Source organism: Peromyscus maniculatus, chromosome 12, assembly GCF_049852395.1.
Source record: "Peromyscus maniculatus bairdii isolate BWxNUB_F1_BW_parent chromosome 12, HU_Pman_BW_mat_3.1, whole genome shotgun sequence".
Classification (NCBI taxonomy): Eukaryota; Metazoa; Chordata; class Mammalia; order Rodentia; family Cricetidae; genus Peromyscus; species Peromyscus maniculatus.
The window spans coordinates 2,983,031-3,004,854 of NC_134863.1; the positions used below are offsets into that span (position 1 = coordinate 2,983,031).

At 39.7% G+C, this 21,824-nt stretch overlaps 1 protein-coding gene across 17 annotated transcripts in view; it reads right to left on the minus strand.

The window, feature by feature from the left end:
• The window catches only part of Fgd4 (FYVE, RhoGEF and PH domain containing 4), a 197,719-nt gene that overhangs the window by 90,014 nt on the left and 85,881 nt on the right, over positions 1-21,824 (minus strand). For all 17 annotated transcript variants that reach the window (XM_076548382.1, XM_076548381.1, XM_076548388.1 and 14 more), the window contains exon 2: positions 6,562-6,681. In XM_076548382.1, coding sequence (XP_076404497.1) covers positions 6,562-6,681 — 120 coding nt within the window. The remainder of the gene's footprint in view (positions 1-6,561; positions 6,682-21,824) is intronic.

Here is a 21,824-nt window from a genome sequence, read left to right on the forward strand (position 1 = left end):
GCTCATGCACCAGGGATGCATCATTATCTCTTTACCTGGGGGCTCCTCAAGCAGATCAAACTACACACTGTCTTGCTTATATAGAGGGCTTAGCCCAACCCCATGGAGGCCCCACAGCTGTCGAGCCAAAATTCATAAGTTCTCACTAGTTTGGTTTGGTTGTCTCTGTAGGTTTCCCCATCATGATCACTGTAGGTAAGATTATTGCAACTCTGTGAGTTTGGTCCCAGATTTTGGCACCAAAATGTGAGTTTTGCAACTCTGGTATCCTAACCACTTGGGGAGTCAGGTGATGGCTGAAATTGTGATGAGACAGCAGCCATGGAGAGTGAGGTGTCCCGGATACAGCAGTCAGAATAACTTCCCCTCCAGGACAGAGCTGTCCTAAGCAGCTCAAGAAGGGTATTCTGACAGTTCAGGAGAGTCAGGCCTGGAGCTGCTAGGACAGTAAAGCAGGAAAGGGTATCCTGACTATTTGGGAGAGTCAGGCCTGGAGCTGCTGGACAGCTAAGCAAGGAAGAATATCTCAACTGGTCAGGAATCAGGCTATACCTGGTGTGGTGGGGGATGGTCTCCCCACAGGATATAGCAATCCTGCTCCTCTCCTGGAGAGCCGCTACAGCTGAGCTTTGCTCAGCCTCCACTTAAGGGGGCCTCCTAGCAGAGCTCTGCTTCTCCGACCTAAGATGTTGCTTCTTTTGCTTCACTTTGCAAAAGGGGAAACCCCTGCAGAAATGTAGCAATCTCCTACAGCTCTCAGGGAAAGTTACTTTTTCAGCTCTCCCTTGCTCTGTCTACTGAGGGACAACTCAGTAAGGTTTTTCTGTTGAGATCCTCCTTGCTCTGTCCACTATGGGATGGCTCAGCAAGGTTCTTCTCTGTGTCAGTGAATGAAGATCTTTATACCCAAGAGATCTATATACTCTTTTGAGAAAGAGATTTATTTGGGAAAGAGGAATCCAGGACAGTAGCTGCCTCTACCAGGGTAGAGAGAACAGCCCACAGCTGAACAGGCAGGGTGGTTTATATAGGATCTCCTGGGGGTGGAGTCAACCAAGGATTGGTTAGTTTTTTCCTGCCCAGGGATTGGTCAATTTTGTGGGCTAGGGGCAGAGATGGCCCTGATTTCAGAGCCAAACTGTGTTTCTTTCACTGGCCTTTCTTGGCTTTTTGATACTAATTCCAAGGCCAGGGCGTATTCCTTTCACTGACTCTGATTCTAGGGACCAAGAGTGTTTCTTTGGTACTAGTTTCAAAATCAGGGCATGTTTCCTTGGTTCTGAATTTGGGGATAAAGTGTTCATTTCTCTGGCTCAGGTGCCAGACCCAGACTGTATTTCTTTCCCTGGTTCTGGGCTCCAGGGCCAGGGTGCTATTTTCCTGCTCTCTGATTGGTTGATTTCACAGGTCAGTTGGCCAGGGACAGAGATGGCTCTAATCTAAGCCAAATTGTGTTTCTTTTTGCCCTCATCTGAGCCATGTTTCCCTAGTTCTGGGCTCTAGGGTCAGGGTGGGTTTCTTTAGCCAGCCCTTTTCCCTACAATCTTGATGGCCCTTGCTCACAGAATCCCTCTTCCCTCTCTTCACCTGGACTCCTGGAGCTGGGCCTGATGCCTGGCTATGGATCTCTGCATCTGCTTCCATCAGTTACTGGAAGAAGGCTCAATGACTACAGTTAAGGTATTCACTGATCTGATTGCTGGGGCAGGCTAGTTCAGGCACCCTCTCTACTATTGTTAGTAGTCTAAGGTACAGTCATCCTTGTGGAGTCCTGGGAACTTCTCTAGCACCAGGTTTTTAGCCATACCCATGATGTCTCCCTCTATCATGGTAACTCTTTCATTGCTCTCCCACTCTATCCCTGTTCCAGCTTGACTGTCCCATTCCCTTATGTTCTCATCCCCCATCCCCTACCTTTGATTGCCCGCCCCATACCCAGTTTACTCATGGAGATCTAATTTATTTCTCCTTACCAGGGTGATCCATACATGATCTTTGGATCCTCCTTGTCAGCTAGCTTCTCTGGAGCTGTGGGTTGTAGTCTAGTTATCCTTTGCTTTACATCTAGTATCCACTTATTAGTGAGTACATACCATGTTTGTCCTTCTGCATCTGGGTTACCTCACTCAGTGTGAAATTTTCTAGATCCATCCATTTGCCTGCAAATTTCATGATGTCATTGCTTTTTACTGCTGAGTAGTACTCCACTGTACATATATATCACATTTTCTTAATTCATTCTTCAGTTGAGGGGCATCTAGGTTGTTTCCAGGTTCTGGCTATCATGAATAATGCTGCAATGAACATAGTTGAGCATGTGTCCTTGTGGTATGATTGAGCATTTCTTGGGTATATGCCCAAGAGTGGTATGGCTGGATCTTGAAGTAGACTGACTTACAATTTTCTGAGAAACCACCATAATGATTTCCACAGTGGCTAGAAAAGTTTGCATTTCCATCAACAGTGGAGGAGTGTTCCCCTTGTTCCACATCCTCTCCAACATAAGCTGTCATCAGCATTTTTGATCCTAGCCATTCTGACAGGTATAAGATGGTATCTCAGATTCATTTTGATTTGCATTTCCCTGATGGCTAAGGATGTTGAGCAATTCCTTAAATGTCTTTTCGCCATTTGAGAGTCTTCTTTTGAGAATTCTCCATTTAGCACTGTACCCCTTTTTTTTTTTTTTTTTTTTTTTTTTTTTTTTTTTTTTTTTAAAAAAAAAGGATTGTTTGTTATTTTGATGTTTGATACAGCTAACTTTCTCAGGACTTGACAATTAACTCAAAATTTTTCTTTTCAGAATCCCTTAAAGATGATGTCACCTCAGAAAACAGGAAGTAATTTTAAGAACATGATATCTACATTTCCAAGAGGTGGAGTTGGTGGCTTCTGATTATTCAATGGGTGTGGATAATTGTCATTGTTTAGGATGATTGGTTACAAGTTTTTAATTGCTAATAGTCAGGAAAAATGCTTTAAAAAGATTAGATTTAGCATTCTTCTTTATTAAAAAAAGAGGATATAGATATGATAAGTTAAAAGGTAGATTATTGAATCTACTCTAAAAAACAAAGATATAGAAATGATGAATAAAGGGTAGATTATTGAATCTACTCTGAAAAAAAAAAACAAAATAGAAATGATGAATAAAGGGTAGAGTATTAAATCAACCCTGAAAAGAAAAAAGAGAGGATATAGATATGTTTTTTAAAAAACATCTACTTTTAAAAGTATTTTCAATATTTTACACTGGATTTTTGTATACTGTATACAAATTATGTATATTGATACAGATTTGAGATTGATTTTGTTAGAAAATACTATACATATATTTCTTATTTTGTTCAAGGTATTATACCAATATAGTTCATTTAACAGTGCAATGCAATTTTCTAGTCCTTGAAAGTTATTACCAACTATTTAGATAATAAAGAAATTCAGGTTAGTAGTTAGTCATTACAATCTAATTTGTAGTCTTATTAGGTATATTTTCAAGGTCAAGCTGCTGTGGAATGGTCTGTATGTCAAATTACTCTGACTGGTCAATAAATAAAACACTGATTGGCCAGTGGCTAGGCAGGAAGTATAGGTGGGACTAACAGAGAGGAGAAAAGAAAGAACAGGAAGGTGGAAGGAGACCTGCCAGCCACCACCATGAAAAGCAGCATGTGAAGACGCTGGTAAGCCACGAGCCACATGGCAAGGTATAGATTTATGGAAATGGACTAATTTAAGCTATAAGAACAGTTAGTAAGAAGCCTGCCACAGCCATATAGTTTGTAAGCAATATAAGTCTCTGTGTTTACTTGGTTGGGTCTGAGCGGCTGTGGGACTGGTGGATGACAAAGATTTGTCCTGACTGTGGACAAGGCAGGAAAGCTCTAGCTACATCAAGCAGAAATATATTTTAGATAGACAAGTCATCTTCAAACACTTCAGAGATCTACAGAATTAAGATGTTTTAATAACACAGAATTTTTCATATTTTTATGATTATGAGACATGTCTGCTCCTGTCAGCACCGATATACTTCAGAGATGATGGGCATTGGAGAAACACCATATGGAATTTACTTTCTTGGTGGCAAAAGTTAGCCACTGGGCAAGAAAGTCCCCTTGCCTCAACTGCTGACAGTATGCCTTCCAAAATGGACAAGCAGCACACAAAAGAAAGAACTGCCGATCCTTGCCAAGACAAGGTAAGAAGGCTCTTTAGAAAACCTGGCTTCACAGATGAGTTTTTCAGATATGCCAGGCCTGTAGGCTGAAGATGGATGCCCCAACATTGTAGAGAAATCTTGGGTGACTGTCCAGGCAGCCAGCTGTTTCTGTCATTCCTCACATTTTTTGGAAGTTGCTTGTTTGCACTTCCTGTTTAACTAGGTAATATTATTTCCTTCTTGAGTCTCTGAGTGAACTGAAAATTAGATAGTTATAGTTTTCCTTGTTAACAAATTCAGAAAAGAAAGTTACTAAAGAGGTGTAAAGGGTATAAGTTTGAAAGACATCAAAACCTAGTTTTTGTTTGCTTGGTAACACAAGTAAGGACAGAAAGTGGATTAGGTACACTTTGCACTCACCAAAACAGGATAGATAATGGGATTTGCTGATTTGTCAAATCCAAATGGACTAGACAATGTCGATGTATTTATTGCCTGTATATAGTGTATATAGTTATTATACTTATTGTATATAGTTTTTCTTATATTAGTTAAATTTTTTTAAATTTTAGATAAAAGGGGAAATGTGGATATATTTTATTTATGGTCTAACAAGTAAGGCTTGCCTGGTGATCAGAGGAAAAAGCCAGCCACTATTATTAAACATAGAGGTCAGGCAGTGGTCGCACACTCCTTTAATCCTAGCATTTGGGAGGCAGAGATTCATCTGGATCTCTGTGAGTTCAAAGCCACACTGGGAACAGAGCCAGGAGTAGTAGCACATTCCTTTAATCCCAGCACTGGTTAACCATAGAGGTCTAGAGTTCTGCACAGACAGACAGGAAGTGATAGAGCTGGGCGGAAATAGGAAGTGATATAGCTGGGTAGAGAAAGGAAGTAAGATGGCAGAGCACAGAAAGGTATATAAGGTGTGGGTATACAGGAAGTAGCTCTCTCTTGGGCTGAGGGATTCCTAGGGGTAAGAACTTGTGGCTGGCTTGTTTTATCCCTCTGATCTTTCAGCTTTCACCCCAATATCTGGCTCCAGGTTTTTATGCATAAGACCTTTTAAGATTTGTGTTACAGATTTCTAGTTTCTTGAATTCTTTATATGTTCTGGAGATCAGCCCTCTGTCAGATGTTGGGTTGGTGAAGATCTTTTCCCATTCTGTAAGCTGCCATTTTGTCTTATTTATCATGTCCTTTGTCTTACAAAATCTTCTCAGTTTCAAGAGATCCCATTGATTGATTGTTTCTCTCAGTGTCTGTGCTACTGGTGTTATATTTAGGAAGTGGTCTCCTGTGCCAATGTGTTCAAGACTACTTCCTACTTTCTTTTCTATCAGGTTCAGTGTAACTGGATTTATGTTGAGGTCTTTTATCCACTTGGACCTGAGTTTTGTGCATGGTGACAGATATGGATCTATTTGCAGTCTTCTGCATGTTGACATCCAGTTATGCCAGCACCATTTGCTGAAGATGCTTTCTTTTTTCCACTGTACGCAGACCCTCCTTTCTTACACAGCCTTAGTAGTATCTCTAGACTTCACTTCTGACATTTAACTTAGAACAAAAGGCTTTTTGCATACCAGGTACATCAAGCTGTGACACAGTTCCCTAGATACCCCCGCCTGCCACAAAATGGCACAGCTGAGTTATACTGAGACAGTTAAAGCCCTAAAGACATATAGGCACTTTTATTTTACTCATGGTTTATATTAACATTGTAGACTCCTAACATTTTTTCCTAGCCACTTCTAAGATTATCGTTTGGAAACATATCCTTTTCAATATCTATCAAACAATTTCAGGCTTTTGTTAACCCCACCTTCTTTTATTACCCCCCCCCTTTGTACTGTAAATATAACTGCTATTTGGATGCGTCCATTCACCTCTTCCTTTGACCCCTGGAAGCCGGACTTGGGATGGAAAGAGACTTACTGCTTGTATGTGTTTATATACCAGTGCTCCTGGAGCATAGGTGACAGAGAAGAATAAATCAATGGACTAAAGAGCTTTGTGTACGTCGATTCATTTGAGTATCCCTCAGATTAATTCCTACTTCTGGTAGCATCTCTTCTAGAACACTGGGAAAAGGTTATTTAGGGGCTGGACCCCAATATCTTTTGATACAGACACAGCAGTAGCCAGAATTCCATAATCTAATGGGTTACATGTTACACTCATTTTAAAGATTTCTTTCGGAAAGCCTTAGCAATGAAATTTTAAAGCAACCCAGTAACATGCAAAGCATCATAATAAAGAATGTATACCTTGTTTTAGGAGCAGAGCAAATACTGCTCTTCACTTGAGCAGGCATACTGATACTTCAAATTATCTTCATTCATTCTTCTCTGCAGTCTTAAACCTGACCAATCACAGAGCCCCAGAATACAAACCTTGTGGCTTTGGACTTGCAGCTGAGCGTTTTGCTGGTGTCCTCCCATTTATTCCCTGAGCCTCTGTGGTTGTGTTGCTTGTTGTAGGAGGTGGACCGACCTTTGGACAGGTATTGATGCCTAGAGTTTAAAGGGAAAGAAAAGGTAAATACAGAGATACAGCACAGCTTTTGTTTAGTAAGTTAATGTTCTTCTGACCACCTAAAAACATGTTGCAAGACCTTAGAAACACTTGTCACATGTGTCCTTGACAGCTTTTCCTGGGGGAAGACCTCATTCTGTGTGCTTCAGAAAGCTTCATGTTCACATAGAAGCAAGACTTCTATACAAAGAACTCTCTCTGTCTGCAGAAAGGACAGAATGTAGCTGCTATGTGATATTCTAGTGTCCAGTCAGTGACCAATTTACTCAAAAGAACCATAGGAAAATATAACTGTGACAGTGGCATGGAGGCCACAGAGAATGTCTTGGAGTGAGATGAACCAATGTGCTCCTTTCTCCAGTGCATTAGTTTCCACATAACATCCACAACATTTGCTAGGAGTGGCCCATGTTGCAGCAATACTGAGATTACATGTATACTGTCACATGTATTTAAGACCCAAATAACCCTGAAATGCAACATGAAACACAGAAAGGGAGAAACATGGTCCTCTATTCAGCTTTTGATACAAGCTATATGCTGAATTTCAGACTTTTAGAAAGTCATATGCCAATATTTTCTCTTTATAAATAGAGTCAATTGGGGGCATGTGACATGGCAATATTAACACTAAAAGAAACTCCAAATGGGAGAAAATAAAATTTCTATCAGAAATTCGTTATAACTGGAACAAAACATGGATATTTAAGGAGCCATTGTTATGAAAGGAAGTTTCATTTTTGCATGATCCAAATATCTAAAGTGAAAACTATTCAAGGTCTTTAAAAACCTTAAAATGATTCAGAACAAATTTAAATCTGAAAAGTCCAACGAAAAGCCACTGAGTCCTCAGATTTCCACTCTACACAAGTGATGAAACAATATATATTAAACCACGACTCCTCTGTTTTCTGTGCCCCCTTTGAAATTTAGTCATTAAGCAGATTTTAGAAAACAAGAAGTTTCAAGTATAATCTGTGAAGTTATTAGACAGCCCATGGATAAAACAGAAATTAACGTGACTTTCCACAGACACCTTTAGGTGGAACTCTGATATGGATTAAGCATTGTTTAGCAAAACAAGCATTATTGAAAATTTTGATAGAATGCTGTTGAAATCCCTATTTGCTTGTTTGTTTTGGACAGCATATCATTATGTAATCCTGGCTGGCTTGCTTTCTATTTTGACAAGGCTGGTCTTAAACTCAGACACACCCTACACACACTTCTGTTTCCACCATGCTGGAACTGCATGTGAGCCACCACCATGCTCAGCTAAACGTTCAAATCATCAGATGGATAAGCATATACATATTTTCAGAAAAACCAAGGAGGCAGCAAAGTCTGTACCTCAAATACATAGCAAGCCAAGCTTTAAGGGGATTTGGGTGTTTAAGACAACAGAACCATGGAACAGTCTAAAGATGTCTATTTTGGTATCAGTTAAGGATAGCTTGGGGGCAGAATCAGTGAAAAAACACAGCTCAGTGTAAACCAGAGGAAGACACTTTAACATAAGCTTAAACTTCCACTCTGGTACAGGAAGACTGAAGCTTTAGCCTTGAATTATAAAAGCTAAAAGTGGGCTGTGATGGCTAATCTCAGGTGTCAAATTCATTATATCTAGAATCAAGTAAAACCTAAGGAGCTGGCAGGCATGTGTGAGATTTTAACTGGATCATTTGAGGTGGGAAGATGTACCTAAATCTGGGCCACACCTTCTGGTGGCAGCCCACATAAAGGACAGGGATGAAGGAAGCTTTTGCTTTTGCCTGCTTGCCCTCACTCTTACAGGCAAGTTCATCTAGCCTGCTGCTGGGACATTCCTTCACTGGTATTAGAACTTCTTTCTTCAGAATTCTAACATTGACTAAAGTCTCATCAGCTGAGGCATCCAGCCTCAAGGACTGAACAACTATGAGATTTTTATCCTTTCTGTCAGCCACTGTTGGCCTAAGTGGACTGACTACACTATAAGCAACTTTAATAAATCTCTTCCCTTCTCCTTCTTCTCTTTTTCTTTCTCCCCCCCTCTCTCTCAGACACTCACACTTTCATTTTATCAGTTGGAAAAACAAAAACAGAAGTCTTTAACAGACCACTACAGTCACATAATTAAAAAGAAACAATTAGTGTATTTAGCAACAAAGCTGTATCTTACAAAATTAGGTGCATATTTTTAGATAATAAGCTTATCCAGTGTGACAGGTTTCACAAATGCTCTATTTCTACAGACTACCAATTATGGATGCACCCAAAATTTTTATAATAAGAGGTCAATTTTCTTATCAGTTCATTGTTACAGATCAGCCATGGCTAGAAACTTCGTCAGACTAGTGTTTAAAACAAGTTCCCAACTTTCAGCCACAATCGCAAAACATGGATACAAAGAGAAGGGGACAGAGAACACTGTTTTTAAAGTTATTTAAAACAAAAGTAGTAACAAAGCACACCCACGACGAATCCTCCCCAGGTGCAGAGCAGAGAGGCTCCTCTGGAGGTGGGCTAGCCTGGCACAGGCTTCCTGAGCAGCCACACATCCACATAGACCATGGTGAAGAAAGCTCGCAGAACTTGCAACATGTCGTGAGCTACTTTGTTTTGATTCTTGGAGAGTAACAATAAAATGAAGCCTTTCTTTTTGTGACTGCCTCAGCCTTTTCACATTAGGAGACAGTTTTTATTTGTGTGCTTATGAGATAACAGGTAACAAAAACTAAATGGTCCTCATATCCAGAATATTCCACATTAACTACAGGTATCTCATATTCCAACATGACAGACACAGCAGCGGCCTGTGAAGTAGCATGGGGGTGCATCTCACTGAAACACTCTGTCACTCTGAGGACCGGTATTTAGCCTTGGTAATAGCCTGGGTTGTTTGGGGGTTCTTTGGGGGCCACTTTGGCCAACAACTAGAAGTATCTCATTCCTGGAACTGGAAGCTTTATTTGGTGATGAATGAGATTCAGTTGGGGTCCGTCTCTCCATTATTTGGGGATTGCACTTAGATTACCTTTGTATATCTATATATTTTAGGAGGCTACAGCTGTATTTGGTTTGCATAGGACCCCACAAATGGCCTTTAGTCTTAGCTGCCCTTTGACCCTGTCTTCCCTTATCTTCAGTATTGGATTCTTTGTTTCCATTTCCACCCACCTCACCCCTTCCCCCATCCACCTATAACTATCTATTCTATTTACCACACCTAGAGAGATTCAATCCATGCCCAATAGTCATTACTCTATACCTAACCTCTGTGGTGCTATGGATTATAGACTGCTTATTAACTAACTGTTAATAGCTAACATCCATATATACGTGAATACATACCATATTTCTTTTTTGGGGGGTCTAGGTTATCTTACTTAGGATGAATTTTTCTTCTACAGCCATTCATTAAACTGAAAATTTCATTACTTCATTTTTTTAACAGCTGAAAACATTACATTGTGTAAATGTGTATCCATTTATCCACTGATAGAAATCTAAACTGTTACCAATTTCTGATAATTATAACTAGAGTAGAAATTAACATGGTTGAGCAAGTGTCTCTATAGCAGGATGTAGGGTACTATGAGTATCTGCCCAAAAGTGCTACAGCTGGATCTTGCAGTAGATCTATTCCCAGCTTCCTGAGGAACTGCTACACAGATTTCCATATGGCTATACAAGTCTACACTCCCACCAGCAATGGATGAGTGTTCCCCTAACCCCACATCCTCGCCAACACGGACTGTCACTTTTTTTTATTGACCTTGGCCATTCTTACTGTTGTAGGATAAAATCCCAAAGTAATTTTGATTTGCACTTTCCTGATGACAAAAGATGTTGAGCAGTTGTTTAAGTGTTTCTCGGCCAGTTGTGTTTCACCTTTGAGAACTCTCTATTTAGCCCTGCAACCCATCTATTAACTGGATTTTTCTTGATGTCTAGTTTTTTTGGTTTTTAAATTTTTATGTGGCTGAGATAATAGCTCTCTATTGGATGTGTAATTGACAAAAGTCTCTTCCGATTCTGTAAGGCTGCTGCTTTGTCCAAATGATGGGGTCCTTTGCCACACAGAAGCTTTTCAGCTTCATGAGGTCCAATTTATTGATGGCTGATCTTAGTGCCTGTGCTAATGGTGTCCTGTTCAGGAGGTCTTTTCCTGTGCCAATGAGTTCATGACTATTCTACACGTTCTCTTCTACTAGATTCAGTATATGTGGCCTTATGTTGATGTCTTTGATCCACTGGAGTTGAGTTTTGTGTAGGGTGGTAAAGTATGGACTTATTTGCATTCTTCCACATGCAGCCATCCAGTTTGACCTGTCATATGCTGAAGATGCTGTCCTTATCCCAGTGTGTATTTCTGGCTTATCCAAAATCAGGTGTGCACAAATGTGTGGATTTATGTCTGAATCTGCAATTTGATTCTACTGATCAATGTGTCTGTTTTTATGTCAGTACAAATGCTGTTTTTATACTTATAGCTCTGTAGTTTAAGTTGAGATGGGGATGATGATGATACTTCCAGCAGTTCTTTTATTATTTAGGATTGTATTTGCTATCCTGGAATTTTTGTGCTTCCATATGAAACTGAAATTGCCCTTTCAAAATCTGTGAAGAATTGTGTTGGAATTTTGGTGGGAATTGCATTGAATCTGTAGATTGTTTTTGGTAAACATCTTTCTATACTAATCCTACCCAACCATGAGCATGGGAGATCTTTCCATCTTCTGGTATATTTTTTATTTCTTTCCTCAATGCCTTAAAGTTTTTATTATACACGTTTTTCACTTGCCTGCATAGAGTTACCCCAAGATATATTATTTGAGAGTATTATGAAAGATACTGTTTTCCCCAAATTCCCCAAATGACATCTGTTTGTCATTTGCATAAAAGAAGGCTATTTTTGTGTGGTAATTCTGTGTCCAGTTACTTTGCTGAAAGTGTTTATCAGCTATAGGAGCCTCCTGGTGGAATAGCTCCCCAGTGGAATTTTCAGGTCTCTTATGTACACTACCATGTCATATGCAAATAAAGATACTTTGACTTCTTCCTTTCCAATTTTTATCCCTTGATCTCCTTCAGCTGTTTTATTGCTTCAGCAAAGACTTAAAGTACAATATTAAATAGGTGTGGAGAGAGTGGACAGTCTTGTCTTGTTCCTGATTTTAATGGGGTTGCTTTGAGTTTCTTTCCATTTTAGTTGACATTGACTATGGGCTTGCTGTAAACTATCTCTATTATACTGCATCTATAATCTCTTGAGGACTTTTATCATGAAGGGATGTTGGATTTCTGTTAGCGGTTTTTCTGCATCTAATGAGATGATCATGTAGTTTTGTTTTTTTTCAGTTTGTTTATATGGTGGATTATACTGATTGATTTTCATACATTGAACCATCCCTGATGAAGCCCACTTGATCACGGTGGATGATCTTTTTGATGTGTTCTTGGATACAATTTACAAGAATTTTATTGAGTATTTTTGTAGTTATGTTCATAAGGGGAATTGATCTGTAATTTTCTTTGTTGAATCTTTATGGGGTTGAACTATCAGTATAACTGGTCTCATAAAGCAAATTGGACAATGATCCTTCTTTTTATATTTTGTGAAATAATTTGAGGAGTATTGGTGTTAGTCCTTCTCTAAAAGTCTGGTAAGATTCTGCTTTAAAACTATCTCACCCTGGGCTTTTTTGGTTGGGAGATTTTTAACTACTGCTTCTATTTCAGTAGGAGTTTATGAGTCAATTTAAACAGCTTATCTGATCTTGATTCAACATGTAGGCCATATATATCAAGAAAAGTGCCCCCATTTCTTTTAGCTTTCCAATTTGGTGCAGCACAGGTTTTTAAAGTATGTCTTATGATTCTCTGGATTTCCTGTCTGTTTGTTGTTATGTCCTCCTTTTTGTCTCTAATTTTTTCAATTTGAATCTTCTCTTTCTGGCTTATGGTTAATTTGGAAATGCGTATTGATATAATGTGTATCCTAATAAAGCTTGCCTGAGGATCACAGATAGAGCCAGCTGTTAGATCAGACATAGAGGCCAGACAATGGTGGCACACACCCTTATTCCTATCATCCAGGAGGGAGAGATCCCTCTGGATCTCTGTGAGTTCAAGGCCACACTGGAAACAGAGCCAGGCAGTGGTGGCACACACCTTTAATACCAGTACTGGGAAGGATACACACACACATTCAATACCAGGAAGTAATGCCTGGGCAGAGAAAGGTATACAAGGTGTGAGGAAACAGGAACTTACTCTCTTTAGGCTGAGGATTTTGTAGAGGTAAGAACTAGTGGCTGACTGCTCTGCTCTTTCAGCTTTCACCTTGATACCTGGCTTTGGGTTTTTTATTAAAAGACCATCTAAGATTCAAATAACATCTGCAAGGCCCTCTAGCACAACATAACGATGAGATTGATAAACTATTGATAGTTGGAGGCCTCAGAATTTACTAAAAAAAAATCATGTCAATAGTAAGAGTTTCAAAAAGGATTTTTTCCATAACCTGGCAACAAGCTAAGGAAATTATAAGGGAATGTCGTACTTCTTTATACAATCAAACCCCACTACCAGCAGGATGTAATCCAAAGGGTACTCAGAGGAATGAAATCTGGTAGATGGATGTTTCATTTTATAGAATTTGGAAAATTGAAATATGTACACCACACCATTGATACCTATTCAGGATGTCAATGGGCAACTGCACCAAAAAGGCTGATTCTGTAATCATGCATTTGCTAGAAGTTATGGCCATCAGGGGTACACCTGCACAAATTAAAACTGACAGTGCTCCAGCATATGTCTAGGGTAAAATGAAATAGCTTTTTGCTTATTGCAATATAAAGCATATTACAGGTATACCACACAGTCCCACAGGCCAAGCAGTCATAGAAAGATCAAATCAAACTCTAAAGGATATTCTAAATAAACAGAAAGGGGTAACAAAACCCCCCAGGAATAGATTACATAATGCTTTATTAACTTTAAATTTTCTCAATGCTAATAGGAAAGGAACAATAGCTGCAGAGAGACACTGGATAAAGAAAAAAACTACAGAATTAAATCAGCCTATGTACTTGAAACATGCACTGACCTCAGAATGGAAACCAGGATATGTATTGTAGGGAAAAGACGCTGGCTAAAGAACTCCACCCCGACCCTGGGTCCCAGAACCAGTGAAAGAAACACAACCTGGATCTGGAACCTAAGCCAGAGCGGGGAAAAAACACTTTATCCCCAAACTCAGAACCAAGGAAATATACCCTGACTCTGAAACCAATACCAACGAAACACTCTTGGTCCCTAGAATCAGAGCCAGTGAAAGAAATATGCCCTGGCCTTAGAAGTAGAGTCAAAAAGCCAAGAAAGGCCAGTGAAAGAAACAGTTTGGCTCTGAGATCAGAGCCATCTCTGCCCCTAGCCAACTGACCAGTGAAACCAACCAATCACAGAACAGGAAAGTAAGCTCCCAGACCCTGGAACTCAGAACTAGGGAAAGAAATACAACCTGGATCTGGGACCAGAGCCAGAGAAAGGAACACTTTATCCCCAAACTCAGAACCAAGGAAACATGCCTTGACTCTGAAACCAGTACCAAAGAAACACTCTTGGTCCCTAGAATCAGAGCCAGTGAAAGAAATATGCCCTAGCCTTAGAATTAGAGTCAAAAAGTCAAGACAGGTCAGTGAAAGAAACAGTTTGTTTCGGAAATCAGGGCCATCTCTGCCCCTAGCCCACAAAACTAACCAATCCTTGAGCAGAAAAAAACTAATCAATCTCTAGTTGACTCCATCCCCAAGAGATCCTATAATTAACCACCCTGCCTGTTTAGCTGTGGGCTGTTCTCTCCACCCTCGTAGAGTTGGCCTCTCTTCTGGACTCCTCCTTCCCAAATAAATCTCTTTTTCAAAAGAGGTTTGGGTGTGAAGATCTTCATTTGCTGGTTACAGAGAAGAAGATTGTTAAGACATCCCATAGTGGGTTGAGCAGAAAAAAAACCTTGTTGAGATGTCCCTCAGAGGACTGAGCAAGAGAGAGCTGAACAGAAGAACCTTGCTGAGATATTCTCCAGGGGGCTGAGCAGGGGGGAGCTGAAAAAGTAACTTTTCACCAGGAGATCACTACATTTCTGCAGGGGTTTCCCCTTTTGCAGAGTGAAGCAAAAGAAGCAACATCTTAGGCCAGAGAAGCAGAGCTCTGCTGGGAAGCCCCCTTAAGTGGGGACTTTTGCTCAGCTGTAGCAGCTCTCTGGGAGAGAAGCAGGATTGCTATATTCTGTGGGGAGACCATCCCCCATCACACCAGGTATAGCCTGACTCCGGAACAGTCAAGATACCCTCCCCTACTGATCTGTCCTAGCAGCTCCAGGCCTGACTCTCCTGAGCAGTCAGAATACCTTCCCTTCCAGACCTGAGCTGTCTCATTGCAGCTCCAGCCGTCAGAGCTGTCCTAGCAGCTCGAGGTATCAGGATACCCTCCCCTCCAGGGTTGAGCTGTCCTAGCAGCTTGAGGTATCAGGATACCCTCCCCTCCAGGGTTGAGCTGTCCTAGCAGAGGTATCAGGATACCCTCCCCTCCAGGGTTGAGCTGTCCTAGCAGCTCACGGTGTCACCCGACGCCCCAAATAGTTAGGATACCTTTCCCCCAGAGTTGTAAAACTCACATTTTGGTGTTGAAACCCGGGACCAAACCCACAGAGTTGCAAAACTTACTTACATGTATTATGTTGGGGGACAAGGTTTTGCTTTTGTTTCTACAGAGAAGAAAAGCTATGGTTACCATCAAAACTGATAAAGGTTCGATTTGAACAAGAGAAGCTTCTTAATTAGAAGAGGTGATAGTTCATCAACCAGCATTGTACTTATTATATATAATTTTTCTTATATTAGTTATAACCTTTTATTATTTTAGGCAAAAAACGGGAAAATGTGGTGATAGATTGTGTATGCTAATAAAGCTTGCCTGAGGATCAGAGACAGAGCTAGCCGTTAGATCAGACATAGAGGCCAGACAATGGTGGCACACACCCTTATTCCTATCATTATTATTTCTTGCTGTCGACTCCTTTTGTGAGACATCTCTTTTTCTTCTAGAGCTTTTAGGTGTGTTGTTAAGTTAGTAATATGAGATCTTTACATAATTAATGTAAGCACTTGGTGATATGAACTTGCCTCTTAGAACTACCTTCATTGTGTCTCATAAGTTTGAATATGATTGTATATTCATTTCCATCCAATTCTAGAAAGTCATTTCTTTCTTAATTTCTGTCTTGACCTATTTTTCATCCAGTAGAGATTTCAGTCTTCATGAGTTTGTCAGCTTTCTGTTGTTTCTGGTGTTGATGATATGCAGCTTTAATTTGTGGTGGTCAGATAGGATTCAGGGTGTTATTTTAATTTCCTTATATCTGTTGAGACTTGATTTATGACCGAGTATGTGGTCAATTTTGGAGAAAGTTCCATGAGGTGCTGAGAAGGTATATTCTTTTGTGTTTGGGTGAAATGTTCTATAAACATCTGTTGGGTCCATTAGGTTTATAATGTCACTTAGCTTCAAGATTTCTCTACTTTGCTTTTGTCTGGATTATGTGTGTATTGACAAGAGTGGGGTCTTGTCACTATCACTATCACTGTGTGAAGAAGGTCAATATGCAATTTAAGCTGTAGTAGTCTTTTATGAACTTGGGTGCCCTTGTGTTTGGTACACAGATGTTAAGAATTTCAGTGTTCTTTAGGTGGATTTTTCCTTTGATGAGTATGTAGTGTCATTTCCTATCTCTTCTGCTTAGCTTTTGACTAAAGTCTATTTTGTCAGATAGTAAAATGGCTAACACTATCTTAATTCTTAGGTCTGTTTGCATTTTCATTCCTTTACCCTGAGATGATGGCTATCCTTGATGGTGAGATACATTTCTTGGATGTATCAGAAAGAGAAGTACTGTTAGTCTGTCTTTTAATTGGGGATTAAGACATTTGGTACTGAATTATCAATGAGCATTGTTTTTTGATTCCCAGTATTTTGTTTTGGTGGTCTGGGATTTTTACTCCCACTTTTGATTTGTTCATCTGAGATTATTTACTCTTTGTGTTTTCTTAGTATGGTTAGCCTCTTTAAATTGATGTAGGGCTGGATTTGTAGACAGACATTGTTTAAATATGGTTTTCTCATGGAATGCTCTTTCTTCTTCATCTATTGTAATTCAAAGTTTTTCTAGGTATAGTAGTCTGGGCTGCTATCTCTGCTTTCTCAGAGTTTGTAGAACATCTGTCTAGGCTCTTCTGGGTTTTAGGGTCTTTAGTGAAAACCAGGAGTGATTTTGACAGGTCTGACTTTGTATATTACTTTACCTCATTTCCTTGCAGCTTTTAATATTCTCTGTTTTTATCTGTACATTTAGTGCTTTGATTATTATGTGTTGTGGGAAATTTTATATGTACTTAAGAGAACAGAAGTTTCTTATAGCAATTTTAGTAGAAGCTCAGAAGTACATAGATAGTAAAAAAACAAACAAAAAACCCCATTTAAAAAAAGTTAAAGAACAAAGGAGTTGTGCATAGATTCTCATCTAAAATGACTTATCAATAAAATATTTAATATTTCATATAATGTGGTACATTTCTTAAAAACTTTCCTATAACACTAAATGTTAGCTCTTATTAGAATCCACTAATTTTCCACGTACATCTTTTTTTTTTCTCACAAACTTCAGTCCGGATATCACAGTGCTGTGGTGATCACCGTCTCTGATACACACCCATCTGTGAGCGATACTTCAACCCCACGGGTTTTGCATGGCTTCAGCCCTTCTGAAGAATATTGTTGAGCATTTTGTAGAGTATGTCCTTCAGAAAGTTCTTCATGGTATGTTCTCACTGTCATGTCATCACATCACTCTATTGTTTTAGCATGATTAATATGTGATATGTGACATTTACCTTGGTCACTAGGGAAGGGGGGGGGTGTTTGCCAGTTGTTTTCAGCATAAGGCATTTTTTTTTTTTTTTTCGAGACAGGGTTTCTCTGTGTAGCTTTGCGCCTTATCCTGGCACTCACTTGGTAGCCCAGGCTGGCCGCGAACTCAGAGATCTGCTCTGCCTCCCGAGTGCTGGGATTAAAGGCGTGCGCCACCACCGCCCGCCTAAGGCATTTTCAATGCAGTCTCTGTGTGAGGGAATGAGCTCACATGTGCAGCACATGCAGAGAACTTAAGTAGCTATGTTGTCAGGTTTGTGCAGCAATCTCCTTTACCCGCTGAGTCATCTTGCCAGTCTATTTACCTTCCTCTTTGAAGCAGCATCTGTCACTCAATCTGGAACTCACTGTATCTAGACTGACTGACTAGATATGTGGCCTCTGGTACTTGCCTGTCTCTTCCAGCAATGATGGGAGGTCCATCCATCATATTCTTTAAGAAAAGGTCTCTCATTGAATCTGGAAGTTATTATTTCAGCTAGGCTGGACAGCCGGAGAACCTTCAGGACTTGCCTGTTTCCTCCCACCACCATGCCTAGAGTTTTATGTAGGTGCTGGGGATCTGAACTTGAATTCATAAGCTTTGCCATTGAGCTATATACCCAGCCCTGATCAGACTTCTCCTATCACCCTTTAAATTTGTTTTCATTTCTCTGACAGATTGTAGAAAAGCACTGTATCTCATGTGTTAGATAAAAGGCCTTTTGGCTAAGAAATTAAGAACATTTTAAAGTGATAATAATAATGTCATTAAGGTTATAAAACTCAGTTTACAAATTCTTACTACAGAGGAAAAAATCTGGTGTTAGAAATTTATTTCAGAGGATGTGAAACTATGTTCTAAATGTTTATAACTGCATTTGTGATAGTCTAATATGCTGTAAAAGCCATGTTAGAAATAAGATGCAACAGATACATGTGTGTTTCTAAATGTTTGAAATGTTCCAGTTGTGGAAAGTCTGCACAGCTTTCCTGGCTGAGTATCTGTATCCTGAACATCTGAAATGCTCCAGAATCCAAGAGGCATTTTTATAACAACTATTTTTGTTTAATATTGACTCCTTCTAAGATATCTAAGACATTTTGGATTTTCTCAAATTTGAATATATAGATTTGGAATGTTCAACCTATAAATCAATGAAGAGAGAAAGGAAGTAACTAGGAATTGAAACAGGATGAGGTAAAACAATGAATAGGAACTGTCATGTTTGCTACCTACATAGTATAGCATTCAAATGTGTTATAAAGAAAATATGTTTATAAATTACTTACATGCAGAAGAAGAAAATCTATGGCAATCACAAAGTATACATACTACAGGGTTTTGTTTGTTTGTTTGTTTTTAAAGACATATACCCCATGTTCATACATCCAGTTTCAAGGCATTATTCACAGTAGCTAACAACTGGAAACCACCCAAATGTCCATTAAAAGATGATTTAATACATAAAAAATGTTATATATACAATGGAATGTTATTCTGTCTTTAAAAGAAAAGTTTTATATAGGCTACTGTGTTCATGATTCTTAAGGGCATTATGCTAAATAAAAGAAATCAGCCTCAAAAAGACAACTATTATATAGCTTTATTTATATTAAAGATTTAAAATAGTCAATCAATAAAGATCAAAAGTAGAACAGAAGTTGCCAAGAACTGAGGAGGAGAGGTAGAAATGGCAAGTTATTGCAGAGGTTCTCAACCTGTGGGTCGAAACCCCAAAAGATCATCAGAAAACACAGATATTTATATTAAGACTCACAACAGTAGCAGAATTACAGTTATGAAGAAGCAATGAAAGAATTTTATGGTTGGGGGTCACAGCTTTAAGGAAGGCTGAGAACTACTGAATTACTGTTTAAACAATATGGAGCTTCACATTTGTAAGATGTCAGATTTTGGCAGATGAAGGGTACAGAGTAGCAAAATAAAGGGAGATACTTTAAAATTAATGTTGTATATATTTTGTTATGTTCATACACAATTATAATATAAAATTAAATGTCTATATGTTATGTAACAGCCTCCTTCTAGATGAAACCTTTCATCTTGGAGGAAACTATCAAGACATGGAAAATTCCAAATGGAGGTTCAATATTCCATCAAACAGGGGAGCTGTGGGGCTCAGGAGGTAGAACCCAGGATCTCTGGAGGACCCTAAACTGAGGAGACAAAACAGACTCCTCCCTTCTCACGCACACTAAACTACAAGGACTGCCAAGTGGCAGTCTCAGTAAAGCCGAGCTTGTGCCTCCTGGGAGAAGCAGACCAGCAGACCTGCCTGGAAGATGGCCAGACCACCTGAGCCTCCCGGAAAGGGCACTCTTCGAACTGTGGGGCTGCCTGCATTGAGCTCCAGGTTCCCAGCTTTTCTGGGCTGTCACCATGCAGGAGTCAGCTTTGGTGATGCAGCTGTCTTTGAATCAGTTCTGCTCTTGTGTTCATCAAGCCCAACTTTGGAAGTATCGTACTTTGGTCTGTTGTCATTCCTCTCTCTGGGGCTGACAGACTTCATTCTTGTGTCCCCAGGAACAGTGTCATAGAACATTATGCAATGAAGAAAAGCCCACATCCTAAGTTCCTGTCATCTCTCACAGAAAATAATCATGCTAGCATCTCCCGAGTGTGCAGTTTCTCCCAGGCTGTGTTCTGACTTCCACGATGAGTGCAGGCTTCCAGTACTGAGATTGCTACTCTTCCAAGCTCTGCTCCAGATCTCCACTCAGACTCTGAAGGAACACATCCATCTGTCCCCTTGCATTGCTACTAGTATAAGACTTATCTCACTATCAGCATTCCCCATCTGAACACCTCATCTCACAGCTGCTTCCCAAGACTGCCTTTACGACTTTCTCTACCTCAAATAATGCAGCTCCATCCATGCTAAGTCAAAACCCATGGAAGCAACTGGAATCTTTTCTTATGTCATCAAGTATAATCTGCCTATCAGAAAATTCTGTTGGCTCTGTTAGGATAAAACAGAGAGAGAGAGAGAGAGAGACAGAGAGAGACAGAGAGAGAGACAGAGAGATTCCTAGATTTTTCTTGTCTACCACTGCCTTTATTGTCACTCTGCTACCATTAAATATCATCATCTTAAATTAGATCAAAGTAAGCCCCTCCACAGTCTCCATACTCCTTTTCCTACTCCCAATACATTCAATACTTTGAAACTAGGTCAAGAGAAATCCTGTGCTTACACTTCCCCAGTGGCTGCACATTTTACCAGGAACAAAGCCTCAAGTTCTTTTCAGTGATCTTTAGTCACTGTACACCCTAGCCTTGGCTCCGTTATCAGAGTCTCAGCATTTACCATTGCTCTGCTCACACCACCCCATTCACATTGCTCCTCTGTTGTACAACAGGCCAAACACCTTTCATGACCTTCTGTCTAGCTGCTCCATGCTGGGATGCTTCTCCAGATAATTGCTGGCCACCTGTTTATCTTTTCCAAATCTTGGCTCAAACTGTGTCTTCTCAATTTAGATGATCCCAACACACTACTTTCTGCAGCTGGTCTTCCTACAATCTTTTCAAATCCTTTTCCTGCAGCTCTTGTACTGTATAATAAATGGTACACTGTCTGCTCTCTCTGCTCATGAGCTAAGCTGTAGATCTCAGTCACCCTGGTTTAGAGAGATTTCTGGGCCACCCCGTCACACAGTAGAGGCATGACAAACATGTTGAACAAATAAATTCTAGAGACCCTAGGGGCAAGCATTTCTTTTCTTGCCTAGATTCTTAGTTTCTATTTCATGCAAAACACTTAAAAAATTCTAACAATAGCAAAATATATAACTGTCTTATAACTCAAAGTATTTTTTCCACACACTTCCATTACTATCTAAAATTTGAAACATTGAACATTATTTCTATTCAAGTTCCCGGTTTTCAGAAGTGGGGGCAAAAGGAAAAGAGTTTAGACTCAAGAACGTTCTTCACATTCCAGAAACAAATTTGAAAATATCTGGAGTTGTGAAACTAACCAGATGTTCATCTTAATGACAACTGCAGATGTCAGTTTTCACTGGTACAATATGCATTAAAAAGGCAATGGTGCATATTATGTACAGGCATACTCAGGCACTGTTCTTTGAGCCCCAGAACATGGCATTTGGTTGTCTATACGGCAAATGCCTGAGTATAACT